General features: G+C 37.8%; 1 protein-coding gene across 5 annotated transcripts in view; it reads left to right on the forward strand.

The window, feature by feature from the left end:
- EHBP1 (EH domain binding protein 1) overlaps positions 1-21,914 on the forward strand; it is a 301,779-nt gene that overhangs the window by 132,335 nt on the left and 147,530 nt on the right. For all 5 annotated transcript variants that reach the window (XM_070732534.1, XM_070732530.1, XM_070732531.1 and 2 more), the window contains 2 exons: positions 1,566-1,818; positions 14,595-14,784. In XM_070732534.1, the coding sequence (XP_070588635.1) occupies positions 1,566-1,818; positions 14,595-14,784 (443 nt within the window). The remainder of the gene's footprint in view (positions 1-1,565; positions 1,819-14,594; positions 14,785-21,914) is intronic.

The following is a 21,914-nucleotide window of genomic DNA, read 5'->3' on the forward strand; positions in this document are numbered from 1 at the left end:
AACATCCTTCTCTTTCCTCCTTCCCATTCTTTTTTGTCATCTTATTTTATTTTGTTTAAAAAAATCTGCATCACTTTTCTCTATTCAGTTTATGTCTTTGATGATGTGTTTAATCTGGAGGGGTTTTTTTCTTTCAGCTTTTTGAGATAATAACTATTGCATCTCCAGCACTTAGTTTTCTGTAATTAATCAGTTGAATACTTCATTTTTGTATAAATAATTCTTGTGTTCTTTCTTTAAGCCATACTTATCATAAATATCAAGATTTCATCTGTAGAATTCCACATATTCTTTATTAATGGACTTGATATTTTGAAATATGCCTCTATTTTAAACTGATATTCTAAAATCTATCTCTGTTATTGAATTTATTTGAATTTCATCTGCCCAACAATTTGTGGCCATAGAGGCAGATTAAATAGAAAGATGGAATGAATGGACAATTGTATATGTGAGTTGAATTTGTATGATCCTAAACCAGTTTTTGAAGTGGATTATCAGTCCATTTCTTTAGTTAATTTTCAGAGCATATATCAAATCTAAATGAATTCTGGGTCACCTGGCCAGAGCAGTATGTTGTGCTTTTTCTATTTGAGAAGAGCAAAAAATAAATAAACATATGAAGCAGCTACATAACATAACAGCTACATAACAAAATTACTATGGTATATATGACTAATCTGCTTTTGGTTCAATGGATCACAATTGAGCAGGACTTCTCCTTGAATTACTTCCCTTTCCACAGTTGAACAAAAAAGTAAAGGTGAATTATTGGTAACAAAGACAATTTCCTATTTTGTATATTACTAATTCTTTGCTCTGGCCAGTAGTAAATATCAGTTTTAAGCTAACATTTTTGTACAATACTAGAGCAAAAGTCAAAGGAAACCTTTCCCCCTTTTTTCAATTATTTATAGTTTAAAATGCATGCACAAAAGATGGAATTGGGACAGGGGTGGGCTGCTGCTGTAACGCCTAATAGCGTGCAGCTCTGCCACTCTGGAACACGAGTGCGGGATTGAGCACATGCGGGAAGCAAAAAACCTCAAACGCGTCCCTGTGTGCAATTTTGATACCTGCACAGGTGCAGGAAGCGTAATTGCGCTCGATCCCACACTCGTGTTCCAGAGCTGCAGAGCTGCACACAATTAGGTGTTCCAGCAGCAGTCCACCTCTGATTTGGGAACATGGCAATCTGCCTTCTTCAATCTGCCTTTTGGAAATGTGGTTTAGCAGAATCTATAACTGTTTCAGATTATGTTTGAACAGTTATATTGAGTACATGGGTAGTCCTGTGGAAATCAGGATTCTCCCAATATTGATAAACTTTCTGAGGAGCTGTTTTTTTTAACTTGCCCTAATCATCAAATGATTTTTTTGGCTATTTTTTGTCCTTTTGGTTTATAATGATTTACAGCCCAGTTTATAGGTACTCCTCTTTTTTTATTAATATTAACTTGGGAAGTGAACTGTTTTGTATTCTACTAGAGTTGTATCAGGAGAAATACACTATTCTGATACACCTTCTCCATTAAGACCCAACCTCTTGATTGTGCTCTCTGTAGAACAAGACAGTAAGATGACTTCATTATCCAAACAAGGGCACTACTGTGATGACAGCGATGAATATAACCCCTTTAAAGGAAAGAGTGTGGAGTATGTGAACCCTTTTGATGAGCCAGACCCTGAACCTGAGATCCTATTACCTGTCAAAGACTCTCCTCCTCAACCTAGCAAAAGGAAAAATATCCGGCCTGTGGATATGAGCAAATATCTTTACGCTGACACATCAAGAACAGAGGAAGAGGAGTTAGATGAGTAAGTAGATCACTACACCCCCCAACCCGTTTGCACTAGTTGGGATTTCAGCACAAAACCTCCAGGCATATAATATTAAAAGCTGATTATTCTTGTATGAAGCACAAGAATAAACTGCTTCACTAACAGAATTTGAATACATTTTACATTGGGGCATGTGTGTTGCTGGCTTTTTTTCTGTGAGGCCTTAAATCATCAAAGCAGAATCTCTGAAGAGAGGCGTAGATACAGATGTTCAGAATAAAAAGCAAGCATGCTCAATTCAGGCGTGGCATTGGCTGCTGCAACAGTTCAGTTGGCTAGTAGCCAGCTTTGAACTCTCCATATATGTAAGGAACTATGCAATGCAGTGACATTTGAGGGTAATGGATGACCTAGTCTTTAGAACCTTTACTTAATGATGATTCAATACATTTATTTATTTATTTATTGGATTTGTATGCCACCCCTCTCCGTAGACTCGGGGCAGCTAACAACAATGATAAAAAACAACATGTAACAATCCAATTAATAAAACAACTAAAAACCCTTATTATAAAACCAGATATACACACAAACATAATATGCATAACTTGTAATGGCCTAGGGGGAAGGAATATCTTAACTACCCCATGCCTGGCGGCATAAGTGAGTCTTGAGTAGTTTACGAAAGACAGGGAGCGTGGGGCCAGTTCTAATCTCCGGGGGGAGTTGGTTCCAGAGGGCCAGGGCCACCACAGAGAAGGCTCTTCCCCTGGGGCCCGCCAAACGGCATTGTTTAGTCGATGTGACCCGGAGAAGGCCAACTCTGTGGGACCTTATCGGTCGCTGGGATTTGTGCGGTAGCAGGCGGTTCCGGAGGTAATCTGGTCCAATGCCATGTAGGGCTTTAAAGGTCATGACCAACACTTTGAATTGTGACATGTAAGCAGTTTTATATAGAATTCAAGTCCTCCCCCCTTTTCAAAGCACTGTATTAAATGTATTATGCAAAGTACTTTTCTTCATTGGTTTCAGTAATAATATCATGTTCTCCTGAAAATAGGACCCTGTCTTATATTTTTTTAACCCTGAAGTAAGTGCTTGGTCTTATTTTGGGGGAGGTCTTATTATTTTGGGGCGCGTGGAGCAAGACGGGGCTCCTCTTGCTGTCTTACCTGATTTCCAGCTCTGTCTCCCTAACGCTAACCAGAGGAAATGGTGGGGACCAGCTGTGCATGCAGTTAAATATTTTCAGGGAGAGCTTATTTTCAGAGGAAGGCTTATTTGGGGGGAGATATTTTTGAGGAAACACGGTAGTATCAATTGCTCTAATATTTGGAAAAGATTAAACTAATTGGGTTTTCTCTGTTATAAATACAAATGGTAGTCCCAGGTCTCTCCTATCTCTCCCTCTTCCCCCTCCCCCTTGTTCTGGAAAGTGGATGTAGATTTTTCTAAGTTGTTTTGTTGGCCTGTTGCTTTGAAAAATAACTTCAGCTGAGCCAAGTCTGACAAATTAGGTGAGAGTACGTCAGATCTTCATGGCTAAATGGAAATGTATTTATTTATTTATTTATTCAATTTTTATACCGCCCTTCTCCTTAGACTCAGGGCGGCTTACAACATGTTAGCAATAGCACTTTTTAACAGAGCCAGCCTATTGCCCCCACAATCCGGGTCCTCATTTTACCCACCTCGGAAGGATGGAAGGCTGAGTCAACCTTGAGCCAATGATGAGATTTGAACTGCTGACCTTCAGATCTACAGTCAGCTTCAGTGGCCTGCAGTACAGCACTCTACCTACTGTGCCACCCTGGCTCTTGCTATGCAGTTTCCTTAACCGTAGTACCAAAGTAGTTTGCTGTTGCCTTCTGGGAATTTTTAAAAAATCCCCAGCCTAATATAAGTATTAAGCAGGTCTGACTTAGTTTAGCTTCCAAAGCCAGACAAGGCCCATTGAGGTATAGCAAGATTTATTGTTCTACTTCTAAATCTGACTAAGTATGTATTATCAGATCATGATTACTAGATCCCTATCATCTTAGCCATCATGTGTGCGGTTCTTGGCAAATTAGAAAAGGCAAACAGTGGAAGGTTGTTAGTAAACACAGGGAAGAGGCAGGGAAAAAACAAGAGAGTATAATACAAAATTAACATATAAGGACAAGTGAAGAAATCTGTAGCACTGAATTCATAGCAGGGTATTTAAGGGATAATGGATGTATTATATCCAAATACTAATGTGTTTAATTGCAATTGTAGCTTTTTCCCCTTTTTGTAGCATAACAGTTAACTTTCAAGACAGTCAAAATGTGAAGAACAAACCACCCACCATCTTTTCAGTGGCAATTGCTGCACCATTTCTTCTGTATTCTAGGCACATGTTTACATGCGCATTAAGGATCATATGAAGAAGCTTATTTCATTTTTCATTGAACTTCAGTTTATTTATCAAGCAATCCTTTGCTTCCATTGTGCTGTTAGGCTATTTATGTCCCTGCATCGTCAGCACCACGTCTCGTAATCAGACTTTCATCAGCAGTATCCCTTGGTGTACTACAAAAGAATATAAAATTGAGAAACAGATGGCTGTAGATGAATCTCAACCCCCCATTTTATATGCATGTTACTGTTTTTGTGTTCCGTCATAATCTCTTCTATAACATTTTTAACATTTTAAAAGAAATTTCAATTACTTATTTCCTATAATGTTCTTTCTCCTTAATATGTGCAACTGTATGCAAATTTATAAATTTACAGATTCATAAAATTTTGTTTATGCTTTTTTAAAATAAATAGCAATAGCTCTTCAGAATTCTTTACAGCACTCCCTAAGCGGTTTAGAGAATCGGTATATTGCCCCCTGGGTCCTCCTTGGAAGGATGGAAGGCTGAGTTAACCTTGAGCTGGTCAGAGTTGAACTGGCAGTGGGCAGAGTCAGCCTGCAATACTGCATTCTAACCACTATGCCCCCATGATTGTTATACCAATGTTTTACTCAAATAACCACATTTGAAATGTGTGAATTTAGAAAGTTAACTGCATTCCAATCTCAGAAGAATTAGGTCAGTATCCTCAAAGAATGGACCAAATGAAATTGATTGACATTCTTAGTGGTAGAGGAAAAAGGCCCTTATTTTCTGCATACCTCACCAGGAACGGTAATGAAAGAGAAGTACTAAACAGGACTATCTGATAAACTACAGCATCAGGCAGTGTTTTAACATAAATTAATAAAGGCAGCTTTCAGCTGCTCATCTGAAACCCCATCCAGATACATTTGGATCATATGGGTGGCACAAGAAGCCCTAATTCAGTGGAATGGCTCAGATTTCACATAGAGGAGATCACAGGGTTGGTTTCTGAATGTGATGTTCTCTTGGAGAAAACTGTAAAGGCTTCTGTATGCAAGTACATTGGCTGTATGAGTCAATTGGATAGAATACCTATCTAGATAGAAACATAGAAACATAGAAGATTGACAGCAGAAAAAGACCTCATGGTCCATCTAGTCTGCCCTTATACTATTTCCTGTATTTTATCTTAGGATGGATATATATGTTTATCCCAGGCATGTTTAAATTCAGTTACTGTGGATTTACCAATAACGTCTGCTGTAAGTTTCCCATCCTTGACTCTCTAATGATACTCTCCACCATGACCCAGCTGCTCTTCCTTAGCAGTGCAAAAATAATCATCTTTCTTTCCTTAACATAATTGTTATTCTAAATCAGGGCAGTCAAACTCACAGCCCGTGGGGCAGATGTGTCACACTCTGGCCACGCCCACGCCCAGTTTAGCAAAAAGGCCCGATATGTCACGTGACACTGCCGTGACGATGCAAGTTTGACATGCTTGTTCTAGATTGTTAGTAGATAAAGGAGGAGAGTCACAAATCCCAAAATATGCTAGGACCAATGTTACTGGAATCCCCAACTATGTTTTCTTTGCAACAAAAACATATTACTACTGTATTAGAAAGATTCATATAGATCCCCATTTATATGTAGCTTAGTGATCATCCATGGAGCTTTTATGCAGCTTGTAAACTTGTAACAATTTTTGGGAAAAATATATTAACGATTCCATGAAAAAGTGTTGGAAACACTGTATTAATTCTGCTGGTTGTATTACGGATAGCACCCGAGAAATTCACATAAGTCCAGTTCTCTCTATATAATTGAATAATACTTATTTGAGACAAAGAGGCTGGATTCACCCATCACAGTGAGCCATAATTTTGGTTACAAATTATGATTGAATTTGCACAATACATTCCACAGCCCCCCGGGGGGGCTGTGATGTCATCACAGGGAGTTGGTGAAGACTTGAAGAAATTTAAATCTTAAATATTGTGGGTCCTGGCTATGGTCCGTGACCACAGAAGTTATTTAAAAGGGGTCCGTGGTGAAGAAAAGGTTGAGAACCACTGCACTATGCAATAAAGTATAATTTGCAAATAATAGCATTTGCATTCATACAACAAGTCAGAGTTGAAATACACTATGTGTATATATGTGTATATATCATGTCAGAGGAAAAAAGTAGTAATGTCTGGGGCACATCGTTCTTGTGCCTAAATGCATAATAAATCTTACTACGGAAGAGAGGAGGAGGAGGTGTGTCATCCAAATGCCAGCAGTTCCAAGCACAATCCCATTCCCAGCATTGAGGAAATAGACCTACAATTTCTGTGAGAATACTTATTCTTCCTTTGCATAAACTAGCAGTGGAACTCTGTGTACACAGTGACTGTCACAAGTCTCTAGATTTTCATTCTGCAAAGTTCATAGGCTTGGAAATATGAATTTTCAATGACAGGGAAGGCAAATGGTGAAACGTGCATCATGAGATCATTGCAGAATTGCTGTGCTTTTTGTAATTGTGCTAGGCATTAGGAGAGAAATTTGTGTAATGTCATTCATTTAACATCAAACTGATTTTTGCTGCAAACAGTGGTCATCATGCATAAAGATGTAGAAAATCCTTCCAATTTGAAACAATTTGAGTTTGAAACACCTTGATTCAGATCATTTCCTCTGAGGTTGTAGACAGCGTGCTTCAAACTGGAATGAGATGTTTCTGCTATATTTTGTGCTTTTCTAAACAGGTGTATTAAGCCAAGAAATGAATGGAGCAGTGTTCTAGGAGAGATGTTAAGCCTAAATAAGACTAGCCAGGTGCGTCTGAGAAGGCACACAGAGAGTTTTGATAGTGGTAGTCCACCTTCAACATTGCTTCTTAGCAGGTGTTTAAGATACATTGCTCAGGATTCTAAAGTTTATGAAGTGTAGTTGAAACTAGTAGCCCATCAGAGACCAATCTTTCATGAATTTATTTATTTATTTATTTATTGGATTTCTATGCCGCCCCTCTCCAAAGACTCTTACAACATATAATAAAAACAATAAATTACAGTAGCAAATCTAATTAATTAAATAAATAACTAACCGAAAATCCCTAATATTTTAAAAATCAATCATAAACATTCAGACCTCAGCCATACACAACATTCATCGGCCAGGGGGCCTAAGATCTAATTGCCCCAAGCCTGGTGATATAAATGAGTCTTAAGACTCTTATGGAAGGTGAGGTGGGTGGGGGCAGTGCGAATCTCTGGAGGGGAGCTGATTCCAGACAGCCGGAGCCCCCACAGAGTAGACTCTTCTGCTTGGCCTCACCAAGCGACATTGGTTGATGGGACCTGAAGAAGGCCAACTCTGTGGGGCCTAACCGGTCGCTGAGATTCCTACAGCAGAAAGCGGTCCCGCAAGTCGAATCTCAAGATGCAATTATGGGTAGAGTCTCCCTCTCTGAATAGGGCCACAACTGGTACACCAGGCGAACCTCGGCAAACGCTCCCCTCGCCACAGCCGAAAGATGATGGTCCAAAGTCAGCTGTGGATTGAGGAGGTTGCCCAAGTTGCGGACCCTCTCTGAGGGGGTCAAAAGTCCCTCCCCCAGGGTAATGGATGGATAGATGGAAGTTTCTTTGGGAGGCAGAACCCACAGCCACTCTGTCTTGTCGAGGTTGAGGTTGAGCCTATTAACACCCATTCAAACCCTAACAGCTTCCAGACACTGACACATTACTTCCGCTGCTTCACTGAGTGGACACGGGGTGGAGATGTATAGCTGAGTATCATTAACATGCTGATGGTAACTCACCCTGTGCCCTTGGATGATCTCACCCGGCGATTTCATGTAGATATTTCATGCAGGGGGAAGAGGACCGACCCCTGGGGAACCCCACAAGGGAGTGACCTAGGAGTCAGCCTCTGACCCCCTGCTAACACCGACTGCGGTCGTCCAGAGACATATCAAGAATTTCTCATTCTTGTTGCTGTTTAAATTGTTTATTATCTCCATATTTTATAAAAGTGAACCCCTCGGTTGAATTATGTGATGCATGCTTAATCCATCTTCCACGTATTGTTGTTGGGTATTTTTGCCAGAGGTGTTATGCCTGCATAAGCCAATAGCTCTTCTAGAAGTTCCTGGAGAGCAAGCTACTTGTTCACATTCCTTTCTCCTCAGTTCCCATCACACCTGAGGCCAGACCAACATAGCCTGTTCTTCCATCTGTTTTGTCCATGTTGAGTTCTTCTCCTTATCCATGTTATTGCCTAATCATCTTTCAAAAACCCTTTGAGATTTAGAGGAATATGATAGATTTTAAAAATTTTCAGGTGAAACAACTCTCATTGGATGCGATGCACAGTGTGAGATAAGCATTTATTTCAAATCTGCTCTCATTTTGTCTACACTCTAAACCAAACAACTTTAATCTTTTCAATCTCTTTTCACAGAAGTCTCTCCATCTTTCTTATCATTTTCATCATCCGTCTCTGGATCATCCTATTTTTTCTTCTGTATGTCTTTTTTAAGATGTGGTGACCAGCCTTGCCTGCAGTATTCAAGACAAGGGAACTGTGATTTGTGTGATGGCACTGGGACCCTTTCAGTATTGTTTTGCATCTCAGTTGCTATGCATGCACACCTTTTTTCTTGTGTAACTCTCCATGATTATCTGCGGGATTGAGAAGTATTTTTTTTAAAAGTGGCTTGAATTCTGGAGAAGATATTTGTGATTACCAGCAAAATATATTTACTTCAAAGATGTCATTCTGCTATGTAACCCATTAAATCTAGGAAAAATAGTATAGTGAAACCTTAATTAAACTATAGAGAGGAGGGAATATTCATTATTCCCAATTGTTCTGTAAATTGGAGAGCTTGTTATTTGCAATGATATTATTATGCAACTGACACAAATTACTTCATTTGTGCATTGTTACACCACATGTATAATTTCTATTGTGCAAGTTAACTTATAACTTATACAACTGATGTAATCATGTCATCCAGGTCTGCTAAGTCAAGATTTCCCTGTAAAATATAGTTGTTCATTTAAATATAGAACTATATATGGAATTTCTAGAACAAAATGCTTTTGGCTTTAGTGGGACAAATTTTCAAGAGTTCTGTTCCTCTCATCATATTCCAAGTTCTCAATTTCTCTATAAACAGTCCTCCACAGAATTTTTATTGTCAAGTAAGGATGTTGTTAAGTCAATCACACTCAGTTTTACAACCTTTATTGCCACAGTTGTTAATCCAATCATTTGATTTGATTAAATGATTTGATTTAATCCAATCATTTGGATTAAATCAAGCCAGTGAATCTGGCTTCCCCCATTGACTTTACTAGTTGGAAGCAGGTTGGTAAGGTCATAAGTGGCGATCACATAACCCCAGGGTACTACAGCCATCAAATACAAATACATCTCAGTTGCCAAGCACCCAAATTTTGAACACATGGACATGGAGATGTTGCACTAGTCATAAGGTAATAGTCACGAGGACCGGTCCTAAGCCACCTTTTTTAGTGCCATTGTAACTTAATAGTCAGTAAACTAATGGTTATAAGTCAAAGGCTATCTGTATTGTTCACTCAATGTCTCTGTCAAGTTTTAAATGAAACTTAGCTGCACTTGCAATTCTGTACAGATTTTTTAATAGTAATTTGTTATTAAAAATATGCTAATATGATATTACAACTATTTTTGTTGGTCACAAATCTTCATTACTGCAAAAACATTTCTTGGTCTTTTACAATACAGATAAGAAAGTAGTATCAGTATTGTAAAGATATTTTAAATTAGTATTTCTGTTTTCTCTGTGGTAAGTGCTTTAAACTTAAAATTCCATAGTTTTGCCCTTTTGTATTCCATAACTCAAAATTCCATAGTTTTGCCCCTTTGCCCTTTGCTCCTGTATGATATGAGAATTTGCCATTAAGTCACGTTAGTTTTTATTTTCTGAACTTTTAAAAGCACTTTCTGCAAGTCACATTAAATTAGAAAACGTAAAAACAGACATTATCTAGAAGGGATGTTGTACCTTGGTGCATGTATTGAGTTTTCATCCTCTTTAGATTTTCCTTCATTACTAAATGTACATAAGTGGTTCTCTATCAAAGGTTTTTCCACAAGAGAGAGCAAAATTTGTTTGACTTATTTTCCCTATCTCATAGCATTCTTTTTCCCATGTTCAGTGAGTCCAGTTTTATTTTCCTAGTTTTCACGTACCAGAAATGTAGGGCTTTGTAGGTAGTTCTTGATTGACAATCACAGCTGGGACCGGAATATTTTGTTGTAAATTGTCTTGGTTGTAGGTTGAAGCACCCACCTGACCAGGAATCAGGGTTTTTTAATCTTTAGTTTAGTGGTTTATTTATTCAGTTTATTTATTCGATTTTTATGCCGCCCTTCTCCTTAGACTCAGGGCAGCTTACAACATGTTAGCAATAGCACTTTTTAACAGAGCCAGCCTATTGCCCCCACAATCCGGGTCTTCATTTTACCCATCTCAGAAGGATGGAAGGCTGAGTCAATCTTGTGCCTGTGATGAGATTTGAACTGCTTGACTTACAGATCTACAGTCAGCTTCAGTGGCTCTTAAGTGAGTCATATGATTATCCAAATATTTTTTTCCCCAGAAACCGACCAAAACAGACAAAAAGCATTGTAATGATTGATTACAGTCATGTGATCATGGGAAACTACAACCAGTAGTAAATGTGAGCTCACTGTGATTCTATGTGTGTGTGTGAGAGAGAGATCTTTTATTGGCTAGAAGTGCTTTATGGGCTGTGAAACCCTCTTTCTGAGGCCTTTCATTGAACAGCTGGTTATAAAGTAACATTTTTTTTAGAAACGTAAAGGTTTCCCCTGTCCAATCATGTCCAATTCTAGAGGGCAGTACTCATCTCCATTTTCTAGCCAAAGGAACCAGTGTTATCTGAAGATGCTTCCATGTGAATGCTTCCATTTCATGTGAAATCTACTCAAATTGCCCTATGAATTACTTTCCAGAACAAGTAAAAGTTTGGAAAAATAATGTATTTTAATACTGCTTTTGCTGTTTTGTGCATATCTTAGCTCAAGTTCATACTTTTTTCCTCTCAATTAACTAATCAGATGAGCTTAGCATAAATATAATTTAGTGAAAGTCATGATCACATTTTGCACAGTTGCACAAATTTCTGAACAAGAGTATTTATTCTTAAGTAACTGAAACATAATCTTGGATGAAGAGGACATCTCTTATGCAGAAGCAACCCAGAATAAATAAGATATTTAAACATTAAGGACTTAGGTAATTATTATACTATATTTTGAACACCTTTTCAGAAGTTAGGTTTCATATATGATAATACTAAATAGAGTGTGTTCTAGGTTGTATTTTAAATGAACTAACTTAAATGTGGGTGAGATATAGAAATATGTGTCACATGTTTAAAATTTCGGATAAGTTTTAAAGAAATATAGGAAATGTTTATTTTCTTAAAAATAAATATGCGCTTCTGCAAACAATAGAAGTCCTTGCAGCTTGCTCATTATTCACTTACATTAGGGTAATCTCTGACAGATGTTGAATCTTTGTTTTCAAGGCCGTAGGGGGTCAGATAGTTTGTTATCAAAACATGCCATGTTTGTTAAATGTCCACACACAAAAATAACTTTTAGAACAAAAGAAAACTCTGTAACTTCCCATGTATAATGCATTGTCCTTGTTCTTATCTTTTCTCATCATTAATTTCACCCTGCTTTCAATTTCCTCTCTTTGAAGACAGCTTATCAAGCTTGTTAGCAAAATTAAATGATTGACAGACATTCTTAAGTTTTCTCTTCCAAATGGAGTGCCATTCATTTTCTGTCTTTGCCTTTTGTCATGTACATCTCCACTGTTTATTTTGACATTACTCTGAGCTTTGATTTTGTTTACGTTTTTTGCATTGGATGAGCACTGAAGTGAGAACACCTCAAAGGTAAATTCACTTTGCAATACCTGGTTACCTCTCAGATATTTCTTTCCTTGAACTAGATCCACATCTTCTAAAGTTAAGCATTTGCTTGCTAGAGAAAATAAATATAAATATTGTTATAAACAATGACAACTCTGCTGTACAGTGGTTTATGAATGCAGTTTAAGTTTTATATTTGCTTTAAAGCCTTTCCTTCTTTTCCAGAAATCTAACCTAATTATATAATTAGCAAACTTGACTCCTCAGAGAATTACTTATTATAGATTTGTTCCAATGGATGGTTCTTCCTGGTTATCAAAGAAATCACAAGCCACAGGATGGTAGTAAATGCATTAACATCCTTGTTTATATCCTATTTATCTAACTCAAAAGCCAAACTATTCAAAGTGCTTTTGAGATTGAATTAGGAGAACAACAACAATAAAGTTAAGCATTTGCTTGCTAGAGAAACTAAATATAAATCCAAAATCATACAATTAAAATGTAATATGTTAGAAAACTATCCAAACTGCAGGCCAAGATCTCCATGAATGCATTTAGCAGCATATGGATATCTTGAAAATGGAATTCCATAAAGTCAAAATATATCATTAAAGTTGAGTTTCATAAATAGTTCAAAATGCTCTGAAAATAAAATTCCAAATGAACTTTTATAGAGATATTACTAAAGTCTCTTCTAAAACAATGCAGCTACTGAAAGCATTTTCTACAAAGTTCTCAGGTCTATGGATCAGATTTGCATGAGTGGAGGGACGAAATAATCCATCAAAATGACCTTTTTTTCCTTTTTTGTTTAAAGAAGCTTAGGCTACTTCAAAGGCTTTTCTATAAACACAGTAGCAATGGATTTAAATCCAAAATCTGAAATGCTGTCTATCTGGAGTCTCTGGCAGGGAGGGACACCATGTGCTTTCTGTTTTTCTGTCTGTCTGTCTGTCTGTCTGTCTGTCTGTCTGTCTGTCTGTCTGTCTGTCAGCTCTATGCTTGAAAGGAAAGTATCAGCTGCCAGTATTGGCTTTAATTCCAAAGAATGCTTTTGGATACTCTAGAATATAATCAGAAATAAGCATGGAGAATAGCTGCAGGCCAGTGTTTTGCCTGAAATGTACTAACTTGTTCAGAAAAAAAATGTAATTTCTACAGATTTAATAGCTTCCTCTTTCTGTTCAGATACCTAAGGTAAAGGTTCCCCTGCCCATGCATGCCAATCCTTTCCGACTCTAGGGACGGTGCTCATCTCCATTTCTAAGCTGAAGAGACATCGCTGTCCAAAAAAGTTTCTGTGGTCATTTGGCCGGCACGACTAAACACCAAAAGTGCATGGAATGCTATTACCTTCTTACCAAAGTGGTCCCTATTTGCATTTTTAATGTTATTATTATTGTTATAATTATTAATAATGATTTGACTTGTATGCCGCCCCTCTCCGGAGACTCGGGGTGGCTTGCAAACTGCTAGTTTGCCAGAAGCTGGGACAAGTAATGGGAGCTCACTCTGTTATGTAGCACTGGGGATTCGAATCGCTGAACTGCCAACCTTGTGATTGACAAGCTCAGCATCTTAGCCACTGTGCCATCACATCCCTAAGTGGGAGCATTTATCAATATTCTAAGCCAGACTTTTACAACTTGATTCAAAATAAAACATATTAAACCCCCCCCATTTTTATTTTGTTTTAATCAAGAACTTTGATGCAAGAAATATGATAATTCCTGAAATGGTTAAGTACCTCATACATATATCTTCTCTCTGAGTTATAATAGAATGAGTTGTGAACATAAATGTAAGATTAATTGTTAACTATAAGTACATGATTTTAGAAAATATCCATTCATAAAGTTGTTATTGCTGTTGTTGTTGTTTACTTAAGACAATTTGTGATTCCAGTAAACAGTATTTGCTGTATCTCCAATCTCTAAAAAAATATAGACTCTATGTATAAACTGTATATTCCTTGTCAAATTGTTAGAGTAGCTAACTTGCTAAATTTAAGAATTCATCCCAATGTTCCTTTTGCAGGCTTTGTATGACAGGCAACATTTAGACAAAAATGAAACTTTATGTTGGTATGGTCAGCATATCAGTTTATATTATCCTGATTGTTATTATACAAATAAAACAAAGAGTTATAAAACTATTATTTTTACTGCATTAAATCTCAGGCTTCAGAAATATTCAGAAGTATTACTTAATATATATAAAGCCTCTATGAATCCATTTTACTCCCAATAATGTTTTTCCCCCCCAATGGTGAACAGTTTTTGTGACCTAAGGCATTATTTGTACCTAATTACACAAACATGTCATCAGTTTATTTGGGGCAGGGGAACTAGTAACATAATGAGAAGGTATCTTGTCTCTATGTGTGTCTTTTTAAAAAAAATTAAACTACATTGGTTGCAATTTAGTACAAAGGAATTACTTTCAGGAATGGCACTAAAAATACCGAGACGGCAAATAAATTTGTTTCCCTTCTTTCAATTAGATCCAATCCCTTTTATGAACCCAAAGCAAGTTCAACTTTAAATGATCAAGTTACTACAGTGCAAGAAAGAGAAAGGAAGATGAAAAGAAAAGCTCCGGAACCACCAGTTCTCTCACCCAAGGTAGAAAGAGAAGCAAGTGAGAACATGTCAGCTATTCATGCAGTGAAAGAGCTGTCCTCTTCTCCTAAGGTGTGTACTACCTTGTCAGAAGTCTTTGCTAAAAGTTGAAATCCCTCTTCTTCTGTTGCACATATTGGCAACCTTCTCGGTTAATGCATATGGTTTTGGCTATACATCCTCCACTTATCTTCACTTAATTTCATTCACATTTTGAAATCATTTTGAAATCTCATGCAGTAACACAACCAAAGGAATTTCTAGACAGGAGGGCTGGTCTCCAAACATTGCAAGGGTTTCTCCCCCCCCACCCCCACCCCCAAGCAGGTTGTAAACTAGAATTATGAAGCCAGGCTTTTTTGTGCTCTGAAAAATATTTCCATTTTTATTTGTTTGTTTGTACCATCAGGGCTAAGAACAACTCTCAAAATGTACTGGAATTTGTATTTTCTTCAGTTCCAAATCTTGAAGACTAACATTAAACTCTTTGAAATAAACAGCAATCTCTCAAAGAAATGCAATGAAATGCAGATTATACAGCCCAGAATTTGAAGCATGATGACTATAATTTTATCTATGCTAAGCAAGGATTACATCCCACCGAGCAAAGTATTTTACTTCGAAGTGAAATTATTCTGGATTGTTCTTGTAACAATCTTTAAAAATTGTTTGATTTTTCACAAATGAGTAGACTTTCAGGGCAAGGGTAAATAATCAGTGTTCCCAGGTGTAAGAAATTACTATCATCTAAACCATATCATATTGGGAAAGTAAATTTAGTTTTAAAATATCATAACTTTAAGAAATGTTGTTGCAATCATGTTAGAAAACTTGTTAAGAAACAGCAACAAAATTAGAGATAGGATACATACAACTTTTAGTTGCATAATCCAAATTGTTAAATAACTTGGAATTTTGCCTAATGTCTATAGAATAACATTGGATCTGATGTGGACTTTGTCCTGAAAATGTAAAGGCTCCACTCTATGGAAAACCTTAGAATTAGCATAGGAATTATATGAGAAGAAGGGAAGGAGACAACTTTGACAGCCCTCTCCAAATCTTTGCGGAGATTTATAAGCACAGGCTTCCGGATGGAAACTTTCCCTAGGAGAATTCTGCTTCCATGATGGCCATGCCAGGAGAAACAAAGTCCGGATCCAACCCTTTTAGTAATTCTGTCTTTATTATACTTTCTTACCTTAGATAGATTTGCTCTTTTCCCAGATAAAACCATTAAAAACTTCAATATTTTCCTTTAATTCTAATTCAGGCTGTCTGCAGTATGATGATTCATTCTTTTTGAACAAAATGGTGTGTTTCTTATGTTCTGTGAATTAGACTAGACTAGACTAGACTAGACTAGACTAGGAATAGAATAGGATAGAATAGAATAGCAGTTTCCTGTTTAGCCAGGAAACCCTACGCTGCTTCAAAACTTCCATTGTTAGAGAATTCACAACTTCTGTAGGCAAGCTGTTCGTTGATTAATTGTTCTAACTATCAGGAAATTTCTTCTTAGTTCCAAGGTGCTTCTCTCCTTGATTAATTTCCACCCATTGCTTCTTGTTCTACCCTCAGATGCTTTGGAGAATAATTTGACTCTCCCTTCTGAGATATTGCAAGACTTATATCATGTCTCCACTAGTCCTTCTTCTCATTAAACTAGACATACCAAGTTCCTGCAACCGTTCTTCATATGTTTTAACCTCCAGTCCTCTAATCATCTTTGTTGCTCTTTTCTGCACTCTTTCTAGAATCTCAACATCCTTTTTACATTTTGGTGACCAAAACTGAATGCAGTATTCCAAGTGTGGCCTAACGTAGGCATTATAAAGTGATATTAATGCAGCCTAGAACTGTGTTGCCTTTTTTCCCCCTGGACTTTAAGTGTATTGTATTAATGCTTAAATGTTTTTTTCAAGTACATCTAGCGTGGACGCACAAGACCCATATGTTCTATTGAACAGTTGAATTCAATTGAACAGTTGCTTCTTTCCTTTCATCTATTCATCCAAAGCTGTTATATGTGAGGAAGAAATAAAATGTGTTATTAATATAGAACCCCTTACTTTTAAACAATATTAAACACGTTTTGCATGTTGCTGTGATACCTAGTTCACAAGGAGTAGATAAATATTTGGAAATTAGTCACGTTGCTAATTCCTTCATTGTTCTTTAAGTAACAACAACAAGCTTAATAGTTCTATCTTCAGTTTATAACTTAGCAGCCTGAAGTGCAAATTGCATGCAATAATATTGCAATAAATGAAAAATAGCACACAAGAATAGCATTTCTTTTTTATTTGACCTAACCTTTTCGTTGTAATTTATTGTTTGAAACTTCTTTGCATGATTTTGCTTTTCATTTTAAGGCAGAAAAGGGTGGGGTGGGGGACATCTTTCGCCATGGCTCCCAGCCCTTTTTAAAAACCTGTAGCTGTTTTTAAGAGTGGTGTATTTTAGATATCATCATTTCAGTTAAGAGCTGAATGGGAGTCCTTGTCACATCTATCAAACTGCTACTTAATTAGGCAGAAGAGTTGCTGATGAATCCCTGTCCCTCAAGGGCCTCAATTCTCTCAAACAAGGTAGAAAGTTTGATACCAGAAGCTTCCCTGGGGAGTGTTTTTTTATCAGCAGGACAAAATACAGAGAAAGGAGGCCTGGCAACCAGAGTGTAGAATTGCACTTTTAAAGCTGCTTGTATTTGAGCACATAAGCTTAGATTTCTTTGCAGTAGAGTTTCTGTGATAACACTGAAGCATCTTACTTGGTTTTTGATTTAGATTAACAAACAGACCAATTTAGTCGAAAGTTCAGATAAGATGCTGATACTTACATTCAGGATGGGGTTCAGGGGAAGGACTTGTGAAGATGTATGACAGGTTGTATATGGTGTGGATGTCTTTTAATCTTCTTATTTAATTGATTCAGGGTCCATAGCCACTATCCTTTACTCCAAATCCAGTTTAGGTTGAGTTTCCCCATGTAAACGGAAGAAGTTTACCTGATCAAATCCTAAAGGGTCTTCTATGAATAAATAGAGCTAAAGCAATAAAGCAATTGTTAATATCCAAATTTCAGTCTTTTGGCTAAGATCAAGTATAATACCAACACATCACTTTATTCCATCTTTCCCATTTCATTCAGAGAACATCTCCACTTATTATGCCTGACTATTGTCCTGTTTACAAATTTGGGTGGGAAAGAGACAATTTATGAATATTATCTGGAGTAGGGAAGACCTAATAGTTATTTAGTATACAGTGATACCTTGTCTTACAAACTTAATTGGTTCCGGGACGAGGTTCTTAAGGTGAAAAGTTTGTAAGACGAAACAATATTTCCCATAGGAATCAAAGGAAAAGCAATTAATGCGTGCAAGCCCAAAATTCACCCATTTGGCAGCCGAAGCACCCGTTTTCGCGCTGCTGGGATTCCCGAGGCTCCCGTCCATGGGAAACCTCACCTCCAGACTTCTGCGTTTTTGTGGTGCTGCAGGGAAATCCCAGCAGGGGAATCCCAGCATCGCAAAAACGGGCGCTTCGCTGGCAACGGAAGTCCGGAGGTGGGGTTTCCCAGCGAAGGGAGCATCAGTGAAATCGCAGCATCACAAAAACACCAAAGTCCTCAAAGCCCCACCTACAGACCTCTGTGCTTTTGCGATGCTGCGATTTCATTGAGGCTCCCTTCGCTGGGAAACCCCCACCTCCAGACTTCCGTTGCCAGCGAAGTGCCCGTTTTTGCGCTGCTGGGATTCCCCTGCTGGGATTCCCTTGCAGCATCACAAAAACACGGATGTCCGGAGGTGGGGTTTCCCATGGAGGGGAGCCTCGGGAGAATCCCAGCAGCACAAAAATGGGTGATTCGCTGACAACAGAAGTCCAGAGGCGGGGCATCCCAGTAGCGGCGGTGGGTTTGTAAGGTGAAAATAGTTTGTAAGAAGAGGCAAAAAAAATTTAAACCCCGGGTTTGTATCTTGAAAAGTTTGTATGACAAGGCGTTTGTAAGACGAGGTATCACTGTATTTTTATTTCTTTATGTTTGTAATTTCTATTTACATATAATTACATATAATCTCTTATTCGTCCCTCAGTAAGGCAGTTCTAATTTACTGCATTGTAAATAGTCTTCCCTATTATTCTTATTCTCTTTTGTGCAACACTTATGTTCTTGTCTAGCAGCTATGAAGCTCTACAAAACATTGAAAGTGATATATGTGAATGCAGTGTTTGTCATTTCATTTCTTGAGGACTGGTCTCAATCATGTTATCACATCAGCATCTAACTCAGTGATGGCAAACCTTTTTTCCCTCAGGTGCCGAAAGTGCATGTGCACACACTATCGCGCTTGCACAAGTGCCCACATCCAGAATTCAGTGCTTGTGGAGTGCAAAAATTGCCTTCCTTTCCTCCCCAGAGGCTCTCTGGAGGCCAGAAAAGGCCCATTCCCAACTTCTGGTGGGCCTGGTAGGCCAGTTTTTCATCCTCCCCAGCCTCCAGAGGCTTCCCTGGAGCCTGGGGAGGGAAAAGCACCCTCCCCCATCCCCCCAGAGGCCCTCCGGAAGCCAAAAATACCCCCCCAGAGCCTCTGTGTGAACCGAAAATCAGCTGGGCGGCACACATGCGTTTTGCCCCTGAGCTAGGGCAACGGCTCACATTTCAGCAGATATGGCTTCATGTGCCACCTGTGGCTATAGGTTCGCCATCACTGTTTTAGAGTCTCCCTCCTTTGGAACAGCTTGCTGAGGGTTGTTTGGTTTTTTCTGTTTATAGTACTGTATTAGTATATGAAAGCCTATGTGCTGTGCAGGTTAAGACATCAGGCTAGAAACCAGGACTGGGAATTCCAGTTCTGTCTTAGACACAGAAGCAATTGGATGACCTTCAGTCATCCCAAAGGCAAATGGACTTTCTGTGTTTTTTCTCTTGAAGATGTTTCGCTTCCATCCAAGAAGTATCTTCAGTTCTGACTGAATGGTGGAGAATAGAAGAATTTACAGTCCTTATCGTTATCCATGTTAGCACTTTGATACACTTTGAATTGCAATACAATGTAATACCATGTTTTCCCGAAAATAAGACCCTGTCTTATATTTTTTTGAACCCTGAAATAAGCCTCGGCCTTATTTTCATGCACTCAAAAGCCTGATTAGGCTTATTAACAGGGGAAGTCTTATTTTGGGGAAAACGGTATAATGTAATTTAGTGTAGTATAATATTATATTAATACAATATATAATTAATGTAATATAATATAATATAATATAATATAATGTAATATAATATAATATAACTGCAGGGAATATAAATCCTTCCATTCCCCATATAAAAATATTTTTTATATTTTCTTTTAAAGTAAAATTTATGAATGAGATAAAATACTTTCAGGTTTATAATATTTGTGATTATTTAAAGTTATATCCTTGATAAAAGTAGAGTTCAAGAAAGCTAGCAATAAAAGATTAATTAAAATTCAGACTGCAGCAATTCATACATAATTAAAAGGTCAGTTACGGATACTGTACATCAATTAAAATGCATCAATAAGAAAGACACAAACCACAACCACTAAATTCAGGCTATTTCAGTTTTAAAAGCTATCTGAAAAAAAATAGACTGGTTTGCATGGCAAGTGATAGATGAGAGAAAAAGTGAGGATCATAAACTAGACCTATTTTTAATTCTTGCTGACCAACAGAACAGTTTTTCTTGCAGAAGAGGAAAGCTAATGAGACTCATATCTGGGAGGTTGATTTTTCAAACAGCCTGTTCACAAATCATGAAGAGTTCTACTAGTCATAACCATTTTGAATACAGACCCCCAATAGACAAATGTCTATTGCAGCTTGCTGGCAAAATAAAATTGGCTGTCTTTAGCGTTCAGACAGCAACTAGTTAAACCAGATGAAATGTGTATCGTCAGTTAAGCCAAACCAACCTGTGTAATGTTTTTTTCCCATGTCAGAAGCACCAAAGTGCTTCCTTGGCGAAAGGATTTGCCAGTGCCATCACCATTGCCCAAGGGATATCTAACTGAGGGCTCTTTTGGGGTCCCTGTGAAGTTATCCACCAAAGTGGTCCCCATTGAACTACTTGTGGTTGCCCGTTTTCAAACTGTTGGGTCAGCAGGAGCTGGAGCGTGTGCTAGGAGTTTACCCCACCTCATGGCAGCAATGGGTCTCAAACATGTGCCTGCTGATTGGCAGCCCAGCATTCTAACCTGGTGAGCCACCACACTCCCATCATTGTAATTATGTCCAAATTGTATTATCTTTGATTTGAACATTAATTTTATGCCAACTCTTTCAACCAAGTTGAAGTCTATTTTTTTAATTTTCAAAACTGCATAGTTAACCTATGCATCAGAATTAGAATTTGGCAATATTCAGTCAGGTTTATCTGCAGATAATAATTTAGGGAAGACGTTGGGGGATGGCCATTGCAGAGAGAGTGACAAGGATAGCTCCAGTTAGTTTTGTAACTCAGCCAACAAGTAGAAAGACAGGGTTTATTTTGCTACGATTTTTATCTGTCTGGGAAAATTACTGAGATATTTTTAATCCTGATTTATCGCTCCAAGAAAAAATTCTGCAACTTTAGATCAGAATGTCACATTAGTATATCAGTGCTTCTAACCTGGAAGATGAATCTAAGTCACTCGTTCCCAACATTGTTTAGTAGATACATTGTACTCCTAGCATGCTCTAGCTCAAGGGTCTTCAAATTTGGCAAACTTAAGACTTGTGAACTTCAACACCCAGAATTCTCCAGCACACTGGCTGGAGAATTCTAGGAGTTAAAATCCACAAGTCTTAAAGTTGCCAAGTTTGAAGACCTCTGCTCTAGCTAGACAGAGCCATTCACCTCAGCTTGGGTCCTGAAGAAGACTTGTAAGTTTTTATTATCTTCTGTAGCACAATCTTCCAAAGTTTATTCTTCTACTTTCTCACTATATTCAGTGACTTTTACTCAGTTTTTTAACAGACATTTCAAATGTATATAATGGAGACAAAACATAAACTATTCTCCAATTTCTATTGCAAGCCAGAAAAATAATAGCAACATTAAATGAAGAATTCTTAGGCTTACCCAATGGGATAAAATTATATATAATGCTGTAGCTGCTGAGCCAGCACAGCACATCCACCCACCAGTATTTATAGAGGGAAGGCAGCTCAGGTCTCGCTGTGTTCGCC

The sequence above is a fragment of the Erythrolamprus reginae genome, chromosome 1, assembly GCF_031021105.1.
Source record: "Erythrolamprus reginae isolate rEryReg1 chromosome 1, rEryReg1.hap1, whole genome shotgun sequence".
In the NCBI taxonomy this organism is placed as follows: Eukaryota; Metazoa; Chordata; class Lepidosauria; order Squamata; family Dipsadidae; genus Erythrolamprus; species Erythrolamprus reginae.